The sequence below is a fragment of the Lepus europaeus genome, chromosome 20 (genome assembly GCF_033115175.1).
Source record: "Lepus europaeus isolate LE1 chromosome 20, mLepTim1.pri, whole genome shotgun sequence".
Classification (NCBI taxonomy): Eukaryota; Metazoa; Chordata; class Mammalia; order Lagomorpha; family Leporidae; genus Lepus; species Lepus europaeus.
Window position 1 is genome coordinate 54,273,810 of NC_084846.1, and position 23,235 is coordinate 54,297,044.

Genomic DNA, 23,235 nt, shown 5'->3' on the forward strand with positions numbered 1-23,235 from the left:
AAATAAAGTAGAGAGACCACTTGTTGATTCTTTACTTCGTGGAGAAGGTGATTATAAAGTAAATTGAAAGCATGTTGTCACAAATATTAAAACTGTGTGTACGAAACACATGAAATCTGCTCTGTTTATATAAATTTTAAAAAGAAGAAAGAAAACACGAACGCGCAGGTATTTCCCCGGAATCAATGGAGGCCAGGAAGCAGGGCTCTGGGCGGCCTGCGCGCGGTTATAACAGAGCAGACCACAAGGGGGCACAGTCGCGACTCGAGCTCCCGGCTGATGCGCCCGGGGGCCGGGGCCCTGCGCCGCACCAGGGACCCCGGGAAGCTCCGGGCTCTGATCCGGATCCGGATCCGGATCCGGCCATTAGCCCAGCTCGGGTCCCTGCGGCCACCTGGGGAGTGGCCCAGCGGGCGGAGGCTCTCGCTGTGTCTCTCTCTGTAGCTCTGCCTTTGAAATAAATAAATAAATCTTAAAAAAAAAAAAAAAAAAAAAAAAAAAAGCGGATCTGAGGGAAAAGTCTCTTCAAAACACAGAGATCCAGGAAAGCGAAACTGAAGCTTCAGGCACCTCCCCTCCGTAGGCACCACACCCCGGTGATGCAGGCGAGGGTTGGTATTGAGGAAGCAGAAGGTAAAGGAACGTCCATAAAACGGGGCTAAAAACATGTTTGTCTCACACTGTTTTGAATGAACGCACAGACATCAGATGCTTTCTTCCTCAAAACAGATGACTCTCTCCTCACCTTGTAGCAGAGACCTGTAAAGCAACCTGGTAAGTCCAACACCTACTATTAATTATTATTACTGCTACTCCCTATGCTGGCATTTGATTGTATCGGAAGAAATCTACTTTTTGGCAGAAAAAACTGAAATATACATACCCAACAAAAAATATTCTAAGCCTAGAAATTCTTAACTGTTGCTGTGACAGGAGTCTTCTTTGTATTAGAGAATGAGTCATCAATACTCCATTAAAAAAAAAACACCTTTTTTTAAAAGATTTATTTACTTTTTTTGAAAGGCAGAGTTAGGAAAAAAAAAAAAAGCACTTTTATTGAATGAAATCCCCCAAGCCATAGCAGCATCTTTAGAAAGAAAAGAGAGAATACTAAAGTGTATATTCATCAGGAGATAGTTCACCACTCGCTCTAAGGAATCGGCGGTTTATAAAACTGCAGATGTCAGTTCAGATGATGGAGAGGGAGGAGGGAGGAGAGGGAGGTGGAGGGGGAGAGAGAAGAGAAGGAAGATGATACAGGCAGCCATGCTACTCGGAAGTCCTTGGAATTACAACTTTCTGCTCCTCCTACAAGCCCCCCCGCTGGTGTCTGCTTTCTGCCCCAGGAAGCAATGAGGAAGTCCAAAAGGCCGAGAGGATGGCATTTCTGGGTGGCATTCCTGGTCCTCAGCTCCCCTTAGGAAAGCTACCAGCCCCACAGTTCAGAAATGTCTATGGGTTGCGGCAGGAAACACACTGTGTTTTCTTTTGTAATCTTGGTTGCTAAGAGCCCTGCAAGCAGATCAAGTACATCAAATTGAAAGTAGCTATTTTAGGCACTAAGTGTGCTCAGTGGCTGTACCTCGCTTTTCTTCCTACCTTTATTTCACCTCCCCCTCATTTCTTGACCTAAGGGTTCTAATCTGAGTATGCCCCACTTCCTCCTTTACCTAAAAACCGTGTTTGGCAGCGGAGAGCGTCAAGACATCATTCACAGGTGGCCCCCGGGACACAGTGGACACTCTCCAAGTGTGGCATTTTTAACAACTGTTTTAAAACTAATTTCTTGAAAGGCACAGTTCTCAGGACTCTAGCAAAGGGATGCGTCCCTGGCACCCCTGTGGGAGATCTGGATTGAGTTCCCAGCTCCTGGCCCAACCCTGGCTGGCTGTTGTGGGCATTTGAGGAGTGAACCAGCAGATAGAAAATCAGTTAATCTCTCTCTCTCTCTCCCCCCTCTTCTCCCCTCCCCTCAATTCCCCTCTATAAAATTAAAAATAGACAGAGGCTTTAGGGGAAGCAGTATCAAAGTGAAACTGTTCAGTCATGACCAAAACATCCATAATCTGTAGAGGAAAAGAGGAAAAGCTTACTCCTTTTTTATTCTCTTATTTTCCCAACCAAATGTTCAGACCCAGCTCCCCATCCCTTTAAGCCTCCTATGAGGACCTGACTGTATGTTGTGTGTGCAGCTCATGTGTAAATGAAGCCATCCATCCAATTCGCCGCTCAGGATCCTAGTCTGGTGTGTGACATATCATCTCGCAGGGTGGCTGACGTCCAGCCCACAGGCCGCACAGGCCCACAAAATCACCTGGTCTGGCCCTGCCAAGGCAACCACAGCTGGGGCTTCTCAAAGTTGAACTCTGTGACTGGTGAATTTTTAAGTTGATAATTCTGTGTGGCCTGTACATGACGTTCTAATTAACCAAATAGCCCCTAGGAAAAAAAAAAAAAAAGGTTCCCCACCCCTGATTCTAGAGAGTAGGGGCTGAGGGTGGGCTTGGAAGGGAAGTCCCAGCTGATGGAGCAAGAGAGGGAGAGCTCAGGAAAGCATCCTGGTAGACAGGAGTATGACGCCTGGGTGCCTGCGCCCACCCAGCAGCAGCAATGACGAGGGTGTGTTAGAGTGGGGCTGGTGGCACGGAAGTGAGCTCCATGGGGTGCAGTAGAAGGGTCTCTGTCAAGGGATACATGAAAAGCGACTTAGGTCACAGGGTTGCGAGAGCAGGGTGGAATCAGTTTCAAGCAACTATGAAACCCATTATGAATCAACGGGAGATGAGGTGTTCAAAATCTAATCCTGTAATCTGAGGCTGCCATAAGAAATGTCTGGTAAAACATCAGGACCAGACACCCAGAATAGAATCAGTCATCATTCTTGGTTCAAAATACATCATCATGTCTTTCTATGCAAGTATCTCTTCTATTTTATTCATTTTTAAATTTATTTTATAATGCGTTTGGAGGCATAATTCACTATTTAATTGAAGTCACAGCGGTTAGCATTCAGCACAGAGGTCGGGCTGCCACTCAGGATGCCCACATCCCGTATCACAGAGCCAGATTTAACTCCTGGCTCCACTTTCCAGTTTCCTGCTGAGGTGCACCCTGGCTCAAGCAGCCAAGTTTCTGCCCTGATCAGTAGCAGACCTGGATGTGTTCCTTGCTGTTGGCTTTGATCTGGCTCAGCCCTGGCTGTTGCAGGCATTTGGGGAGTCAACTGGTAGATGGGACATCTCTCTTTCTCTGTCTCCCCCTTTCAAATGAAATGAATAAATATAAATAAAATTTAATTAAATGAAGTACAATTTATACAAAAGAAATCAATCTCAAGAGTATAACTCTATGAAATATTGATATGTATTATCAAACCAGAACAAAATATAAAATATTTTCATCACACCAGAAGTTTTACTTGTGCTCTTGCTCCAAAAGTATCTTCTCACCAAGAGGTAACTCCTATTCTAACGTCTATAATAAATTAATTTTACCTGCTCTTAAGCTTCATATAAATGGAATCCTACACTATGTTTTCTGCTATAATGGTCTCTTGCACTCAACATCACATACGTGAGATTCATCTTTGTCTTTTCCTGTATCAGTAATTTCATCTTTCTTGTTAGAATTGCTGAGTCATAGGGCAGATATATATTTAACTTTATAAAAATTGCCAAATAGTTTCTCAGAGGAGCTGAAATAATTTACATTCCCACCAGCAATATCTAAGCACTCTATTGGTCCCAAATCCATTTGCTGCTGTTAGTCTTAAATTTTAGCCATTCTGGTGGGTGTGTAGTACTGTCTCATTGTAGTTTGACTTTGCACATCCTTGATGGTTAAAGAGCACTATGGAGTCCTAATGGTTGCATCCATTCACATGACTGTCAAAAGCTCCCCTAGTTTAAGAGAAGGTAGGCCAACTCTGGTCCTCAACCCAAGCCCAGAAGCAGCAACTGCCAAAAAGCCTACCTAGGCAGGAGTCTTCCTTTTTGGAATTCGAGTTCATCTAGTCATTACAGTCTAGTCTACCTGCAACTCTGTGATGAGTGCAAAAGTTTAAGTCCCATGACTTATCTGATATCTGCCCTCGTGTTGCAGTGGGAGCATCAGTTCCCTTCTTTAACCTACCACCTCACAGTAGGAAGTGAGGTCTTTCTACTTCTTCTCAAGTCAGTTTTGATAAATCCTATTTTTCAAGGAATTTCTTCAGTTATTTTCATCTTTGAGATTTATTTACCTAAAATTGGTGGCAATGGCCTCTAATCCCTTTCTTATTTACAGCATTTGATGTCAATTACTTGTGCCATGGCTCTTTTGCAAGGGTACATAAAAAAGCTCATGGGAGACATATGTTACAAAAAATTATGCGGCCAACGCCGCGGCTCAATAGGCTAATCCTCTGCCTTGTGGCACTGGCACACTGGGTTCTAGTCCCGGTTGCCCCTCTTCCAGGCCAGCTCTCTGCTGTGGCCCGGGAGTGCAGTGGAGGATGGCCCAAGTGCTTGGGCCCTGCACCCGCATGGGAGACCAGGAGAAACACCTGGCTCCTGGCTTTGGATCAGCACGGTGCACCGGCCGCAGCGCACCGGCCACAGCGGCCATTGGAGGGTGAACCAATGGCAAAAAGGAAGACCTTTCTCTCTGTCTCTCTCTCTCACTGTCCACTCTGCCTGTCAAAAAAAAAATTATGCATGAATTTTCTTTGTTTTGCACCAAAATGAACAAAGTTCAGTTGAATTTTCTGCAAAGTTTTTTAAGAATCCTTTGATTTCTTTGTAAATCTTTCCATGAATGAGTCAATTTTATTATTCTTTATCAAGAACAACTTTAGGGCTTTGTTAAATCTCTTTTTTAATTTCATAAAACTCAGTTCCTTATTTTCTCATTTCTTCTTTTTCTTTGTAATTTTTTGGAGAAGCAGAAAGAGAGAGCCTCCTTCCACTTGTTCACTCTCTAAGTGCCCACAACAGCCAGGGCTGGGCCAGACCTGAAGCCAAGAGCCAGGAATTCAATGCAAGTCTCCATGTGGGTGGCAGGGATCCATCATCAATCACTTGAGCCATCACCCTGCCTCCTAGCGTCTGCATTAGCAGGAAGCTGGAGTCAGAACCTGGAGACAGGTATTGAAGCCAGGCACTGCCAAGTGGAATGCTGGCATCTTCACTAGCATCTGCCCAGGTCAAACACCCATCTTTCCTATCCACTTACTTACGATTTCTTCTGTTGTTCTTTAATCTTACTAAGTTACCTACTGTATGTTTTTCTCATCCTTCTATTTTTATAAAAGCACTTAAGTCTATATAAAATTTCTACAAGTATTATTGGCACTGTTTTTTTATAAATTTTGATAGGCAGCATTTTCATTACTATTCAATTCTATATTTCTTCTTCTTTAATGTATGCCATTGTAATTTTTTTATTTTTCAGTTAAACTTTTGAGATTGTTATGGTTCACATAGTTGTTAAGAAATTATGAGGTACTCTGTGTCACTTATCCCACTTCTGGTAAAGTCCTACAGTCTAGAGCACAAAATCACAACCAAAACATTGACTTTAATACATTCAGAACATAAAACAATCCCATCACCTTAAGGAGTTCTCATGTTGCTTTTTTATAGCTAAACCCACCTCATTATCCCCAGGTAACTATCAGTCTCTTTCTAGAAGAGATTTTTTTCTAGAATTTTTACCATTTCAAGAATGCTGCCCAAATGGAGTTGTACAGATTGAATCAATTGGGAACTGACCTTCCCCAATCAGTGTAATTCTCTGGAGAATTAGGTAGGTTGTTATGTCAATAATTTATTCCTTTTTTATAACAGTCTTATTTACATAGTCTTTTACAGAAAACAGTTTTTAATTGGAGTTTCTTTTTTTAAAGTTTTTTTTTTTTATTTATTTGAAAGAATTACAGAGAGAGATAGAGACAGAGAGAGGTCTTCCATCCGATGGTTTACTCCCTAGATAGCCGCAATGGCCGGAGCTGTGCCGATCCGAAGCCAGGAGCTTCTTCCAGGTCTCCCACGTGGGTGCGTGGGCCCAAGGACTTGAGCCATCTTCTACTGCTTTCCCAGGCCACAGCAGATAGCTGGATTGGAAGTGGAGCAACCGGGACTAGAACCGGAGACCACGTGGGATGTCGGCGCTTCAGGCCAGGGCTTCCACCCGCTGCGCCACAGCGCCGGCCTAGACAGAGTTTCAATTTGCCACTTTATCCTCTTATGGATCATGCTTTAAGAACTATATTTTCTCCTGGATATTTCTCTTCTCTAAGATTTCCAGTTTTACATTTTATATTTAATTTCACAACTTGTTCTAAGTTAATTTTTGAATAAGGTATGAGAAGGTCAGGTTGAGTTTCCATTTTTTGTTTTATTTTTGTCCATGGATGCCCAATGACTTGGGCATCGTTTGCTGAAACAATTATTCTATCTCCATAAAAGTGTTTTTGCATATTTGTCAGAACTCAATTAGATATATTTGTGTGAGTCTACCTCTGAAGTCCTACTTTGTTCCATGAACAATGTGTCTATCTCCCCACCAATATCGTGTAGCCTTGATTATTGTAGTTATGAGTCTAGAAAAATCAATTGCCCCCATTTTATCCTTATAAAACTTCTTAAATTATCTGAATTATTGCACTTCCTTTGCCTTTCCATGTAAATTTTACAGTAACCAGTTCTTTCAACAGGAGTCATGCTGAAATCCCCATACAATTATTCTAAACTAGTGTAATGATTTGGCAACTTAACATCCTTACTATGTAAAATTTCCAGTCTGTGAACACGTTATGTCTCACAGTTTATTTAGATATTCTTTGATTTCTTTGATCAGTGTTTTGTGCTTTTCAGCACAAAAGTCTATATGCTTTGTTAGATTTATACCTAAGTATTTCAGGAGTATTTTTCTAAGTGACTCTAAATACAATTGATTTTAATTTGAGTGTTCTTGTATCCACTGCTATTATATAGCAAGACAGTTTTTTATGTGGTTATCTTACATTTTGAAATTTGTTGGTCCTATGAATATTTTTGCACATTCTTTGCATTATTTAGACAATCATCTGAAAGTAGTGACAGCTTTATTGCTTCCTTTCCACACACTATGTTTTTGTTTTATCTTCTTGTTCTATGGCACTGGCTAGAACTTTCAATGGTAAGAGTGGATATCCTCGCCTAGTTTCCAATTTTTTTTTTTTAACAGGCAGAGTGGACAGTGAGAGAGAGAGACAGAGAGAAAGGTCTTCCTTTTTGCCATTGGTTCACCCTCCAATGGCCGCCGCAGTAGGCACGCTGCGGCTGGCGCACCGCGCTGATCCGATGGCAGGAGCCAGGTGCTTCTTCTGGTCTCCCATGGGGTGCAGGGCCCAAGCACTTGGGCCATCCTCCACAGCATTCCCTGGCCACAGCAGAGAGCTGGCCTGGAAGAGGGGCAACCGGGACAGGATCGGTGCTCCGACCGGGACTAGAACCCGGTGTGCCGGCGCCGCAAGGCGGAGGATTAGCCTAGTGAGCCGTGGCGCCGGCCCCAGTTTCCAATTTTAAGGGAAAAGTTACAGTCTTTCACCCAGAATTATGTCAGCTGAAGGTTTTTTTTATAGGTACTCTTTATCAAGCTCATCTTTAGCCCTAGTTTTCTGAGAATTTCTATTATGAATGTATGTTGAATTTTGTCAGATGGTTTTTCTGCATCTGTTGATATGATTGGGTTCTTTTTTTCCTCTGAGGCCTGTAAATATGGCACACTTCACTTACTTTTTTTTTTTTTTTTTTTGACAGGCAGAATGGACAGTGAGAGAGAGAGAGACAGAGAGAAAGGTCTTCCTTTGCCGTTGGGTCACCCTCCAATGGCCGGCGGCCGGTGTGCTGCGGCCGGCGCACCGGGCTGATCCGATGGCAGGAGCCAGGTGCTTCTCCTGGTCTCCCATGGGGTGCAGGGCCCAAGGACTTGGGCCATCCTCCACTGCACTCCCTGGCCACAGCAGAGAGCTGGCCTGGAAGAGGGGCAACCGGGACAGAATCCGGCGCCCCGACTGGGACTAGAACCCGGTATGCCGGCGCTGCAAGGCAGAGGATTAGCCTGTTGAGCCACGGTGCTGGCCACACTTACTGACTTTCAGTATTGAACCATTTTACATTCCTGGACCAAACATCATTTGATCTGGTGATAATTCTCATCTATATTGCTGAGTTGCACTTGCTAGTGGTATGTAAGGACTTTCTGCATTGCCTTTGTCTTGTTTTGCAAATAAGGCAATACTAGCTTCAGAAACGAATTTGGAAGCATTCTGCTTTTTCTATTTCCAGGAAGAGGTTGTGTAAAAGCAACATTAGTCCTTTAAATGGTTGGTGGAATTCTCCTACAAACTGGGGGTTTTCTTTTGCAGAATATTTCTACGGTTACAAATCAAATTTTCTTAGAAGTTAGGAGGCTATACAAAATATCTATTTCATGTAGGATGACTTGTGGAAGTTCATCCATTTTGAGTTACCAGATTTATGTGTATAAAGTTGTTCCTTGTACTCCCTCCTTGTCCTTTTGAGCATTATAGGGTTTGAAATTATATTCACTGTTTCATTTCTCTTATTAATAAATTGTGTTTTCTCTTTTTTATTCTGTTTTGTAGAGAATTTTATTCATAAATCCAAAAAGGCAAATCTTTGTTTCACTTATTTTTTCCATTGTTTTTCTATTTTCAATTTAATTATGTCTACTCTTTTTAAAAAAAAAAAAAAGATTGATTTTATTTATTTGAAAGGTGGAGTTACAGAGAGAGAGGGGAAGAGATAAAGAGAGAGGTCTTCCATTCACTGGTTCACTCTCCAAATGGCTGCAACAGCCGGGGTGGGCCATCCTGAAGCCAGGAGCCAGGAGCTTCTTCCAGGTCCCCCATATGTGTGCTGGATCCGCCTCTGCTGCTTTCCCAGGCGCATTAGCAGGGAGCTGGATTGGAAGTGGAGCAGCCGGGACTCGAACCAATGCCCATATGGGATGCCGGCGATGAAGGTGGCAGCCTAACCTACTACACCACAGTGCTGCCCCCCTGCTCTTATCTTTATTATTTCCTCCTTTTCCAATTGCTTTGGATTTATTTTTCCAGGTTTTTGAAATAAAACTTTCTTATTTTTGGAATCTTTCTCTTTTCTAATGTATGCATTTTTTCCCTAAGTTGTTCTTTCTACACTGCTTTCCCTGTGTCCCACAAATTCTGATATGTTGTATTTTCATTATGGCTTATTGCAATATATTTTCTTATTTCACTGAAGACTTTTTCTTTGGTGCATGAATTATTCAAAAGTGTGTGACTTTGTGTTTAATGATTTTTCCACTTGAATTTCTGTTATTTAATTCTATTAAATTCCATTATAGTTGGCAAACATAGTCTATATGTTTCAAATTCCTTTAAGTGTATTGAAGCTTTCTTTATCATTTTGGAACCTGGACACTGAAAAGAATGGTACTCTGCTATTGTTGGATGGAGTGTTCTGTAATTGTGATTTAGAACCTGCTGGTTGATAGCATTGTTATTTTTCTATAGCCGCACTATTATTGTGTCTAATTGCTGTATCAGTTGTTGAGATACATGTACTGAAGTCTCTAACTGCAATCCTGGATTTATTTCAAAGTAAAAGCTCTGTCCGTGTTATTTCACACAGGCTGCGACTTTTTTGCTTGGTGAATACTTTCAGCATTGCTCTGTCATCTTGTGGGATTCATTCTGCTATAATTATAATATTATAATGTTATGATTATAATATTATAATTTTATAATATTCCTGTCTCTGGTAATTCTCTTTGCTCTGAAGGCTGCTTTATCTGGCATTAATGTAGTTACTTTGTATTTATTTATTAATTTAAATAGCTTTATCTATTCTTTTTACTTGCAACCTACCTGTATCGTATTTCAAGTGTCTTACAGACAAGGTATAGTTAGGTCATGTTTTTAATACATTCTGCCACATCTGTCTGTTAATTTCTGAACTTAGGCTTTTTTATATTCAATGCATTTTTTAAAGATTTATTTATTTATTTTGAAGCTCGGGGCGGGGGGGGAGATCGATCTTCCACATGCTGGTTCACTTCTCAAATGGCCTCAATGGCTGGGATGGGCCAGGTCAAAGCCAGGATCCTGGAACTTCTTCCAGGTCTCCCACATAAGTGGCAGGGGTCCAAGCACATGGGCCATCATTCGCTGCTTTTCCTAGGTCATTAACAGAGAGCTGGGTTGGAAGTGGAGCAGCCGGGACACAAACTGGTTTCCATATGGGATGCCAGCGTCACAGGTAGCAGCTTTACCCAAACACCATAATGCCAGCCCCATGTGGTTACTGATATGAAGGCTTATATCTGTCATTTTATCATTTGTTTTCTGTTTCTTCTCTATTTTTTATTTCTCTATTAGATTTTCTTGCCTTATTATAGGTTACCTGAAAAATTTTCTACATTTCCATTTCTATCTGTCATATATCTGAGTGTACCACCTTGTTTACCTCTGTGAGTGATTGCTACAGATGCTACATCATATATACATAATTTATGACAGTCTACTGGTGTTAATAGTGCCTGCTTACATGAAAAGTAGAAACATTACTTGTTTTTGCACCTCCTTACCCTGTCTTTTACAATTATCTCAAGTGTTTAAAACCATATCAGACATTGAGTCAACCATCAAACATACTTCATAAAACTCAAAAGGAGGAAATCTATTGTATTTACCAATATTTTTGCTTTACATCTTTTTTCTTCCTTATGTCCCAAGCTTCTCTTTTATCATTTCTTTTCTATTTAGAGAACTTCCTTTAGCCATTCTTTTTTCTTTTACGGTTTCATTTATTTATTTGAGAGGTAGAGTTACAGACAGAGAGAGGGAGAGAAAAATGTTTTCCATCTGCTGGTTCACTCACCAAATGGCCACAATGGCCTGAGCTGAGCCAATCCGAAGCCAGGATCCAGGAGCTTCTTCTAGGTTTCCCATGCAGGCACAGGGGCCCAAGGACTTGGGCCATCTTCTACTGCTTTCCCAGGCCACAGCAGAGAGCTATATGGGAAGAGGAGCAGCCAGGACACAAACTGGTGCCCGTATAGGATGCTGGCTGACACCACAGGCAGAGGCTTAGCCTACTGTACCACAGTGCCAGCCCTTTTAGCCATTCTCTGAGGGTAAATCTGCTAACAACAAATTTTCTGTTTTCCTTCATCTGAGAATATGTTTCCTTCCCCTTCATTCATTTACTGGTTATAAGAATCTAGGTTGACAACATCTGAATAATATTTGCCGTCTGAATAATATTTGTCACCTAATAATAATAATGCCATTTCCTTCTAATCTCCATGGCTTGCAATTCAAATTGTTTTTCCTATGTAGGGGGAATATTTTTTCTGGTTTTAAGCTTTTAAAGATTTGAGTATGATATATCTTGGTATAGATATTTTTGGGTTGATCCTGTTTGTAGTTCCTTCAAATTCCTGAATCTGTAGTTTTGTTTATTATTCTTTTTTTTTTTTTTTGCAAAATTGGAGAAGTTTACAGGTATCATTTCTTTAAGTACTACTGCAGCCATTTACTCTTTCTACTCTTCTGGATGGTTGACGCCAATGATATAAATATTCAATCTTTGATTATCATCTACAGATGCTGAGGCTCCACTGACTTTCCAGTCGTCCATGTTCTCTTTCTTGTCCATGCAGGTTACTTTCTACTAGTCTATCTTCCAGCTCATTGATTCATTCCTTTCTTCTCTGTTCTTCTCTAGAGACAATCCACTAAGCGCTTTCTCTTGATTACTGAATTTTGCCTTTTTGCCTTTCATTACATATAATTTTTCTAGAGTTTTTAGTTGTGCTTAGGGAGAATTAGGACAAAGTAAAACATATGCTGTATTCTGAGAGGAAGAACCAACATGAACTTTCACAGTATCATTTTACTGTTTGTGTTTCTCTATTCCTAATCTAGCTAGTAAGCTGTTGTCGTTACTCCTTCCCTCTATTTAAATAAACTGCTGGGGCCGGCCCTGTGGCATAGCGGGTAAAGCCACCACCTACAGTGTCAACATCCCATATGGGCGCTGGTTCAAGTCCCGGCTGCTTTACTTCTGATCCAGCTCTCTGCTATGGCCTGGAAAAGCAGTAGAGGATGGTCCAAGCCCTTGGGCCCCTGCACCCATGTGGAAGATCCAGAAGAAGCTCCTGGCTCCTGGCTTCAGGTTGGCGCAGCTCTGGCTGTTGCGGCCAATTGGGGAGTGAACCAGTGGATGGAAGATCTCTCTGTCTCTTTGCCTCTCTCTGTGTAACCCTGACTTTCAAAGAAATAAATAAATCTTTAAATAAATGAATAAATAAATAAACTTCCTGCTTGTAAACAAGAGGAGGCAGGAGGCTTTTTTATTAATTTCTAAAAACACATAACATAAAATATCCAATCTTAACCATTTTTGAGTGTACAGTCCAATAATGTTAAGCATATTCATACTGCTGTTCAATAGGCCTTTCAAAACTGAAAGTCTGTTCCCAACACAGAACAACTCACCATCTCCTCACATGGTACAGTTTGGATATGATTTGCTCTGATCTTTGAACCCCAAAGTCACAAGCTAATGATCCTAAGAGAGTGAAAACTTATTCCAATTGTAGTGCTTCGGAGGTGAGCTAGTGAGAGGCCCTTACGTCTTTGGGGGGATGCCCTTGAAAAGCAGTTGGTTGTAAACGTGGGTGGGTCAGCCCAGTCCCCCCACCCCGCCCCGTTTCCTAGCTGACCATTGGATCTTTCCTCTGCATGTACATTGCCATCCACCACCCTCACCAGACACAAAACCAGTGGGACTGCTCAAACCTGGACTTAATATCCATAACTGTGAGTTAAAAATACTTTGCTCTTTATGAAGTTAGTTTCCTCGAGTATTTCATTATAGTGACAAAAAGCTGACTAATACAACAGATACAGCGGCTTGGGACACTCACATCTCCTATCAGAGTGCCGGGTTCAAGTCCTGGCTCCTCTACTTCTAATCCAACTTCTAATGCTTACCCTGGGAGGCAGTAGATGGCCTAAGCACTTGAGTCCCTGCCAAGCATGTGGAAAACCAAGATTGAATTCTAGGCTGCTGACTTTGGCATGGCCCAGCCCTGGCTTTGCCAGCTTTTTGGAAGTAAACCAGTAGATAGAAGATATCTCTCTCCCTTCTCTGTCTCTAATAAGATGAAAAATAAAGAATAATATTTTTTAAATTCATTACAATTTTAGGTGGTAAATGCATAGAAGTGGGATTATCAGATCCTACTATAGTCCTAGTTTTAATTTATTGAGGAACTTCCTTATGGTTTCCCATTAAAGTTGCACCATTTTATATTCCCACCAATAGCACACATGGATTCTGATTTCTCAACATTCTGACCAATACTTGTTAAGTTTTTTTCATGTTAGTCATCATGATGCACATGAGATGATATATCACTGTGGTTTTGATTTGCATTTTTCTTGTGGGCTATTTACATATCATCTATGGAGAATTGTCTATTCAAGTTTTGCCTCATTTTTAGAATCCATCCATTCATTTATTTGAGAGACAAAGCTCCCATTCAAACTTGTTCATTCTCCAAATGCCCACAATGACCAGGCTTGGTCAGGTTGAGGTACACAGCTAGGAATTCTATCTGAGTCTCCCATTTGGGTGACAGGGACTAATTACTTGAGCCATCACTACTGCCTCTCGGGGTTTGCCTGAGCAGGAAGCAGGAATCAGGAGCCTGACCCAGAAATAGAAGTCGGATATATGACATGTGTGTCTTAGACACTAGGTTAAACATTTAATTCCTAATTATGTTATTTGGGGGTATGTTGCTATGGAATTGTGGAAGTTCATTATATATTCTGGATATTAATCTGGTATCCAATACATAACTTGAAAATATTTCCCCCATCCCACAGATTGCCTTGACTCTGCTGATTGTGTCCTTTCGTGTATAGGAGTTTAAAATTTGACATAGTCCCTGAAAAGGGGAGTCTCTTTAAAGTCTGGCACATCTGAAGTAAATCTGTCTCCTCCTCTAATTTTTTTCTCTGTCTGGATTATTTTTAATTTGATTTTCTTAATTTCTACAGAGCAAATTATAAAGAGAAAATTCATTTAACTCACTTTTTAAGAAGGCATTAAATCTTCTGGATTTTCCATCGTTGTGGGATTATAGAGGAGGTAGGTTTTCTCTTAATTTTGTTTAAATGTAACTGCCTATTTTATGCTAATACAAGTATAAGTCATGCTTCCTTGTGTACTTTCTGTGCGAATGGGAATTACCTAATTCCCCCCCCCAAAAAAAAATGACTTAAATCTTGGACTGTAGCTCTGGCATCTCTATGTCTAGAAGGAAAGGGAAATCCCAACCCCAAATATGTGTCTACCTCTGGATAGCAATATTTCTTGGTATTTGTTCTTGAAACTGGGGATAAGTAATCCACCTGCCATCATTCCCCAGGCTGTCTCCTGTGGCACTTTGATTTCTCTCACAATGAATGAAAATATCATTCATTGGAATGGCTTACATATTTGAATAGTATTTAAGGCAGATTATTATTATTTGGATTTTTTTTCTTCTAAATATTGTTATATTTCTGTAGCCTAGATTACCAGAGAATAGTCTGACAATTTTCAGCACAAAGCATTATGCCAGTTATTATTCAGGAATCAGTCGCTGTTAATTATTATGTGAAAAAAATACTTCAGTACAATAGTAGCCTCCAAATTCACTATTCAGATATCATGGAAGAGAACAGTTCAAAGACCAAATAAAGACACTTGAAGCACCTGCATTGTGAAATCTATCAAAATACACACAGAAAAAAAAAAGATAGATAATGCACTTTGGTTAAGTACAAGAATCTCATTTCCTGAGTTATAAAACTCACATGTCCTCTCTCCCCCTATCTGCTATGCCAGCATTCCCCTTTGATTGTGCAATTTCAAGAACTGGGTTTTAGAGGTCTGTCCAAAGTGGTTCAGCAGATACAAGAGGCCCTGTAAATGCTATACACTTGCTGTCATCAGAGAGATACAAAGGAGTAAGTATGCCGACTACAAGTATAGGTCATTAGTGAGCCTGATATGTTGTTCTGGATTTTGTTTATGCTTCTCCAGTAGAAGGTGTCCCCCACAGGTTACCCAGTTAAGACCTCAAAAACACTGTGCTTCCTGTCTATCTCATGACTATTTAATATATTGGCCCTTCTATTAGTTCCTAACAATCCTTAACACTCCTATGTTTTGTTTGCTTTATGTCTATCATAATAACATGTTTCAAAAGCTATTTCATTCTTAGCTGTTTTCATATATCCTTATTTTTCCTCTTATTTTCTATAGAAGAATTGTTATATTTTAAATAATATAGCAAACAGACATTATAGCAAATAATCATCAACTAAATAAAGCAGTTCTATATATATTGACTACAAGCATCCCCACAATACTGTTAATGAATGAATCCAGAGAAGAGAATTGTACCTGGTATGCTACCACTCATACAACCAAAAAATATGACCAAGAAAGTGTCTATGTATTCGTATTTGGTGGCATTTCTCTGTAAGGATGCAAAAGAAAGTGGTGATGGTAAGAAATGTATGAGTCAGCGCTTAGTCACCACAATGAAATGCCTATGAAAAGCTATTTATGATGGAAGGAGGTTTGTTTGGGCTGATGGTTTTGCAGCTTCACAGTCTGTATCAGTCAGCTTTTTTTTTTTTTTTTTTTACCATCAGTAAAATACCTGAGAGAAGCTACCCATGAAGAGAAGTCTACTTGGGCTCACAGTTTTGGAGCCTCACAGCCCTAGACCAGGTGGTCCCTCGGACCTGGCATCTGCTGCAGGCCGTCGGATCACACGAGCACAAAGTCAGGGCGCATGTTCCTCTGCGTGTTCTCTCCTTCTAAAGCTACCATGGAGGCTCCACCTAGCAACTCGCTCCTATTGACCACTTCCTTCTGTTCTATGGCTTCTGTTCCCACCCTCCCAGTACCCGAACAGAACATTTGGGGAGTTGAATACCTGCATGAGTAGGGGAATCAAGTCACGTTCAGACTAGCACAGCTCAAGATGGGGCCATCCTGCTGGTTCAGCGGAAGACGATGGAGTCATCGCTGCAGAGTCCTGAGGTGGCACGGAACATCGGAGAGCAAGAGGGAGGCAGGACCATGTACCAAGCCAGGAAGAAGAGAGATTAGCTAGGCCTGGCTCAGGCTTTTATAACAAACCCTTTGTGGAGAACTACCTTCCAGCGGCTCATCCCCTGTAACCTAAGGACCTCCTACCAAGCCCACCCCTTAGACACCATCGCTGGATGCAGCTTCCACTCTCAGCACCATCAGTTGATGACTTTGGGTTTTACTGTCTGCAGGAGTCTGGGAGCCACATCCTACTCAAGCCATAGCAGGAGATAATTAGCTGACATGTCATTTAGAACTTTCTAAATCTTAGAAGACATGTGTTAGAAATGCTATTGAAAACTGATTGTATGAAATTTTTCCTTATAAAAATACTAAATCCTTTTTCTTTCCCCATGTATAGATATCAGCATGGCAGAACAACCGAAGCTTCCAGAAAACACAGATGACTGGACAAAAGAGGATGTAAACAGGTGGTTAGAAAGCCATAAGATCCACCAAAAACACAGGGACATCTTGGTTGCACAAGATGTGAGTGGAGCAGTCTTGAAGTTTTTAAAGAAATTAGATCTTATTGAAATGGGCATAACACATGGACCAGCTGTCCAAATAGAAGGACTGTTCAGAGAATTGCAGAAAACATCTTCTAAAGACCCTATTCGGACATCGGAGCAGAAAAAAGACAGTAAACATGTTAGTAAAAAACAAGAATTGGTCCAAAAGGAAAACAGAGACACTTCAAAGCAAAAACGAAAGAATAAAGAGAACTCAGATCCGGCGGATAATTCTGCTGTGAGTCCAGGTGAGAGAGAGTCTAAGTCACCAAAAACTGAGCTCACGGAAGATGAAAGAGGAGACACGAAAGAAAAGCTGCCAGCCAAAGAACCATCATGTCGGTCACATCCTTTTAATAAATTTGATGAGCAATGGCATTACAAACTCCATTTTATTCTACAGCCTGAGACAGGACCACACAATCTCATTGATCCAATACATGAATACAAAGCCTTTACAAATGCAGAAAAAACCACAGAAGAGGATGGGAAAATGAAATTTAGCAATGAGGTTTTCGAATTTGCTTCTGCTTGCATGAATTCACGTACCAATGGCACCATTCATTTTGGAGTGAAAGACAAACCCCATGGGCAAATTGTTGGTGTGAAACTCGCCAGTATCACCAAGAATGCTCTCATTGACCACTTCGATAAGATGATACCCAAGTATTTTGAAGAGCATCAAGTTCAACAAGCAAAGAGTTGCATTCGAGTGCCAAGATTTGTGGAAGTTTTACTCCCAGATAGTACTGTGTCTGACAGGTTTGTTATTGAGGTAGATGTCATTCCACATTACTCTGTATGTGGACATGACTATTTCCAGATTAAAAAGCAAATTTACAACAATGACAACAAAAAGTGGGAACAAAGTTCAAAATTCTCAGTCTTGGTGCGAGATGGGGCCAGAACTGTGAACATCGTGAAAAATAAAACAGATTTCAAAATGTTCAAATTAAATTTAAAAACGTTGGCAGAGTCTAGGAAAGAAGCAGAAGACAATTGCACAGCCAAAACAAACAACAGGCATGAAGGGTTCAGGCTGGTTGAACTGTTGACAGGAAACCAGGATTTGTTAGATAATTCATACTATGACTGGTACATTCTTGTGACAAACAAGTGTCATCCAGATCAAATACAATATTTGGATTTTCTAAAGGAAATTAAGTGGTTTGCTGTGTTGGAGTTTGATCCTGAATCTGAAAGCAATGGAGTAGTCAAAAGTTTCAAAGAAAGCAGACTGGCAAACCTTCACTTTCCAAGTCAATATTCAGAAGGGAAAACCACAACAAATGAGATGATTTCCACTCTGAATCTCTACCAGCAACCAAGCTGGATTTTCTGTAATGGCCGGGTAGACCTTGGCACTGAAAAGTATAAACCCTTGGATCCAATTTCCTGGCAGAGAGAGAGAGCATCTGAAGTCAGGAAACTGATTTCGTTTCTGACACATGAAGATATAATGCCCAAAGGAAAGTTTTTGGTAGTATTTTTACTACTCTCCCCTGTGGACGACCCAAGAGACCCCCTCATAGAGACGTTTTGTGCTTTCTACCAAGACCTCAAAGGAATGGAAAATATACTGTGTATTTGTGTGCATCCACAAATATGTCAGGGATGGAAAGATCTGCTTGAAGCAAGATTAACAAGAGAGCAAGACGAATTGTCAAACCGGTGTATCTCTGCTTTAAATCTTCAAGAGATAAACGGCACAATTCTTAAACTAAAATCTGTCACTCAGTCTTCAAAGAGATTTTTGCCATCTATTGGTTCATCTACTGTCCTGCTGAAAAAGCAAGAAGATACCATGACTGCTCTGGAAATTCTCTGTGAAAACGAATGTGAAGATACACTCTTAAAGGATGACAAAAAGAAATTCCTTGAATTCAAGGCATCAAAAGAGAAAGCTTTCTATCGAGGTGGCAAAGTCTCATGGTGGAACTTCTATTTTTCTTCCGAAAATCATTCTTCAGCTTTTGTCAAAAGGGATAAATATGAAAGACTTGAAGCAATGATTCAAAACTGGGCAGACTCTTCTAAGCCAATATGCGCCAAAATTATCCACCTGTACCATCATCCCGGTTGTGGGGGGACCACCTTGGCTATGCATATTCTCTGGGAACTAAGGAAGAAGTTCAGATGTGCTGTGCTGAAAAATAAGACCGTGGATTTTTCTGAAATTGGAGAACAGGTGACCAATTTAATAACCTATGGGACAACCAACCATCAGGAATACTTACCTGTACTACTCCTTGTTGATGATTTTGAAGAGCAAGACAATGTCTTCCTTCTGCAGTCTTCTATTCAAACAGCTGTAGCTGAAAAGCACATTCGATATGAAAAACCTCTAGTGATCATCCTAAATTGTATGAGATCACAAAACCCCGAAAAAAGTGCAAAGATCCCAGATAGTGTTGCCCTGTTACACCAACTGTCTCCCAAAGAACAGAGAGCTTTCGAGCTTAAATTGGAAAAGATCAAAAAAGAGTACGATAACTTTGAAGACTTTTATTCCTTCATGATCATGAAAACAAACTTTGATAAAGAGTACATAGAAAATGTTGTCAGAAATATCTTGAAAGGGCAGGATCCTTCCACCAAGGAAGCAAAGCTCTTCTCTTTTCTGGCTCTTCTTAATTCATACGTGCCTGATACTACCATTTCACTGTCACAGTGTGAGAATTTCCTAGGAATTGCAAATAAGAAAGCTTTCTGGGGAACAGAAAAACTTGAAGAAAAGATGGGCACCTATTCTACAATTCTGATAAGAACAGAGGTGTTAGAATGTGGGATGTACTGTGGAGTGCGTATCATTCATCCGTTGATTGCAAGTCTCTCATTGGAAGAATTGAAGAACAGTTATGGCTTGGGTAGAAGTCAGATGATGCTGGATATGCTAACAGAAAATTTGTTCTATGAGACTGGTATAGGGAAAAGCAAATTTTTGCAAGATGTGCAGACACTGTTGCTCACAAGACACCGTAATGAGCGTGAAGATGAAACAGGAAATTGGTTCTCCCCATTCATTGAAGCATTACATAAAGACGAAGGAAATGACGCAGTTAAGAAGGTTTTAGAAAAAGGTATCAGTCGGTTCAACAAAAACGCATTCATTCGCCAAGCCTTGGCAAGACATTTCTACATTAAAGAGAAGGACTTCAGCAATGCTCTACATTGGGCGAAAGAAGCAAAAAAATTAGAACCCTACAATTCTTATATCTCAGATACACTGGGTCAAGTGTACAAAAGTAAATTAAGATGGTGGATAGAGGATAATGGGCGAGGCAATACCATTTCAGCTAATGATCTCACTGACCTTTTGCAATTAGCGGTACATGCAGCAGAAGCATTCAAAGAATCTCAACGGCAAAGTGAAGACAGAGAATATGAAGGGAAGGAGCGCCTGTACCAGAAGTCAAAGAGGAAGTATGATACTTACAACATAGCCGGTTACCAAGGAGAGATAGAAGTGGGACTCTACACAATCCAGATTCTCCAGATCATCCCTTTCTTTGACAATAAAAATGAACTATCGAAAAAAGATATGGTCAATTTTGTCTCAGGAACTAGTGATATTCCAGGGGACTCAAACAATGAATTTAAGTCAGTCCTCAAGAATTTCATTCCTTATCTAACCAATTTACGATTTTCTCTAAAAAAGTCCTTTGATTTTTTTGATGATTACTTTGTCCTTCTAAAGCCAAGGAACAACATCAAGCAAAATGAAGAGAGCAAAACTCGGAGAAAAGTGGCTACATGTTTTAAGAGGTATCTAGATATATTTGGTCCCTCAGTGGAAATATCGAACAAAGGTCTTGGATCAAAGATCAGTTTGTCACTTCAAGTACAGGAATGCAGGAGAAGCCTAGAAGCTTTAAAAGCAGACAAGTTTTCAGGGCTCCTGGAATATCTTGTCAAAAGTCAAGAACACGCAATAAGCACCATGGAAAATATAGTGCATAAGTACACGTTTCTCTTTGAACAAAGCACTGAGAAAATCCAGCCAAAGGAAAAGCAAAATTTCATTTTAGCCAACATCATTCTCTCCTGCATTAAACCGACCTCCAAGTCAGTGAAGACAATTAAAAAACTGAAAGATCAGCTTCAAGAAATTTTGCAACAAGTAGGCCCGAATTGCCGCTTTTCAGAACCTTATTTCCTAGCTTCGCTCTTATTCTGGCCAGAAAACCAACAACTGGATCAGGATTCTAAACAAATGGAAAAGTATGCTCAGTCGCTGGAGAACTCTTTCAGGGGGCAGTATAAACACATGTTTCGTACAAAGCAACCCATTGCATATTTCTTTCTTGGAAAAGGTAACAATATGAACAGACTTGTCCACAAAGGAAAAATTGATCAATGCTTTGAAAAGACACCTGATATTAATTCCTTGTGGCAAAGTGGAGATGTATGGAAGGAGAGAAAAGTCCAGGAACTTCTGCTTCGTTTACAGGGTCGAGCTGAAAATAACTGTTTATATATAGAATATGGAGTCAGCGACAAAATCACATTACCCATCACTCCTGCTTTCTGGGGTCAACTTAGAAGTGGTAGAAGCATAGACAAAGTGTCTTTTTATCTGGGATTTTCCATTGGAGGCCCACTTGCTTATGATATTGAGATCATTTAAGAGCCTAATCTCCTCTCCCCCGGGAATGTGGTCTCAGTACCACCAATTTTGTTTTTTAAATCCAAGACCTATTGTATAAATTTGTAGATACAGCCCCAACAGCTTTTCAGGCCTGTCCACTTCTGCATCGTATGAGTCCTAAAAAGACTCTGGTGAAGGAAAGGGTGAGAGATGTGGAAAGGAGCAGTCCTCTTCCCTGGTTTGTTTAACACCACCAAGGGAAAAATAATGAAGTCCTAAGGATGGAATAAGGAGAGGTAAATGTAGTAAGCTGGCCATACAGGACCTGACCACTTCCCCCAATCACTCCGCCAACACATGGACTAGAAGCTTGGCTACTTTCCTATCAAGAGTGAAGTTTTTCAGAACAGGGAAAAATAGTCATAGTTCTAAGACATTAAAATGTCTGGAAAACATTTCATGAAAAAAGTAAAATCCTTTCACTTTGAGGAGCAACATCTGTTCTTACCAAGTATGGCATAAAGGGATCATCTCCATGACATCTTTCAAAACAAGACCAACCAAATAGCTGAAGGTAATACACTCATAAGTCCCTCCTCCAAACAAACAAATCAAACACAGATACCCAGACTCCAAAGACTACTGAGCAAAAAGGACTACTGTGAAAAGACCAATGAGCCCTCTACCCACAGAATCCCCATGTACTGGGAAGAACTGTGTACTGAAGAAATCAACCAGTGAGGTATAATTAAAATGTAATTTCCCCTCATAAAATTACGGATATGGACAATTGTCACTAACTGCCAAAATCATTAGAAAGTAAGCCGAAAGAAGCAACGTTGGAAGAGATGAAACAGCTTGTCCTGAATTCTGAACGATATTGGCATCAGAGTGAAAGAATCTGATGCTAGAGGTCTAGAAGTACTAGAGGAACACACACAGTATCTGTGAAACATGAGCCAGATAATTAATCCTGAATTTCATCAAGCCTCTGGATCTTACTTCCCACTTCGAAGAAACACAAGAAAAGAATCATGTTAAACACCAACATAAAAATGTAGTCAACAATATCCAGAAAAAGGAAACTCAAAAGACAGATGAAGAAACCAAAGAAATTGCAAAAGGACCCAAAAGGGAGACTCACCAGCTAAATGCAACATGTTGACTTTGGACCCTGATTTAAACAAACTAATTCTAAAAGACATGAGTAGACAATAAGAAATTTGCAAGATTTCAATGCATATTGGAAAATATGAAGGTGTGATTGTTGATTTGTTCCATGAGACAATACTACCACTCTGGTTATGTTTTCAAGAATGTTTTTTAGATATGTACTGAAGTTTTTGTGAATAAAGTTTTTGTGAATCTAGGATTTATTTTGAAGTAATTCTGTGGGAGAGGACAGGGTTGGAGAAAGGGAAGTAGATGGGCAGCGTAATTGCAACAAGATTGGACCCAAGTTAAAGACTGCCATTGGTGCATAGATGGGGACCTTAGACTCATTTCTCTTTGGATCATGCTTTCTAAATGTGCTGTTGTTTTTGCAAAACAAACCCAGATATGCAATTTTTTTGTCTTTCAAATCTCATTAGAACTTTTTTATTGCAAGAAATTTTTCTCTTGCTCCTGCATGAAAGTTCAGTACCATAACTTACCTGCTCACTCTATTGTGATCGGGCTTTGATTGAAAAATTGCATCTTTGGTATACAAGGTGATGTTTTGATATGCTCTCCATTGTGAAATCATGCTAATTAATACATTCATTACTTCACAAAATTATGTTGTGTGTGTGTGTGTGTGTGTGGTGGGAACATTTAAAATGAGTTGTCATAGCAATTTTCAACAATACAAAACAGTATACTTAACTCCAGTCCCCACACTGTACAACAGCTTTCCAGAACTTCATCTTAACTGGAACTTTGTACAGTTTGACAAGCATCT

The 23,235-nt window shown here is 40.4% G+C and overlaps 1 protein-coding gene across 4 annotated transcripts; it reads left to right on the forward strand.

Annotated features, from left to right (window-relative positions):
- Positions 1 to 467: 467 nt before the first annotated feature.
- SAMD9 (sterile alpha motif domain containing 9) lies at positions 468 to 22,662 on the forward strand. Of its 4 annotated transcripts, none has more exons than XM_062178106.1 (4): positions 468 to 774; positions 14,102 to 14,192; positions 14,934 to 15,055; positions 16,555 to 22,662. In XM_062178106.1, exon 4 carries the CDS (start codon positions 16,563 to 16,565, stop codon positions 21,330 to 21,332), a length of 4,770 nt encoding a protein of 1,589 aa, XP_062034090.1. In that variant the 5' UTR covers positions 468 to 774; positions 14,102 to 14,192; positions 14,934 to 15,055; positions 16,555 to 16,562; the 3' UTR covers positions 21,333 to 22,662. The 4 variants fall into 4 exon arrangements, with proteins under 4 accessions (XP_062034090.1, XP_062034091.1, XP_062034089.1 ...); XM_062178105.1 differs by lacking the exon at positions 14,934 to 15,055 and adding an exon at positions 12,806 to 12,853 and having other exon boundaries at positions 473 to 774; XM_062178104.1 differs by lacking the exon at positions 14,934 to 15,055 and having other exon boundaries at positions 473 to 774.
- Positions 22,663 to 23,235: the final 573 nt, after the last annotated feature.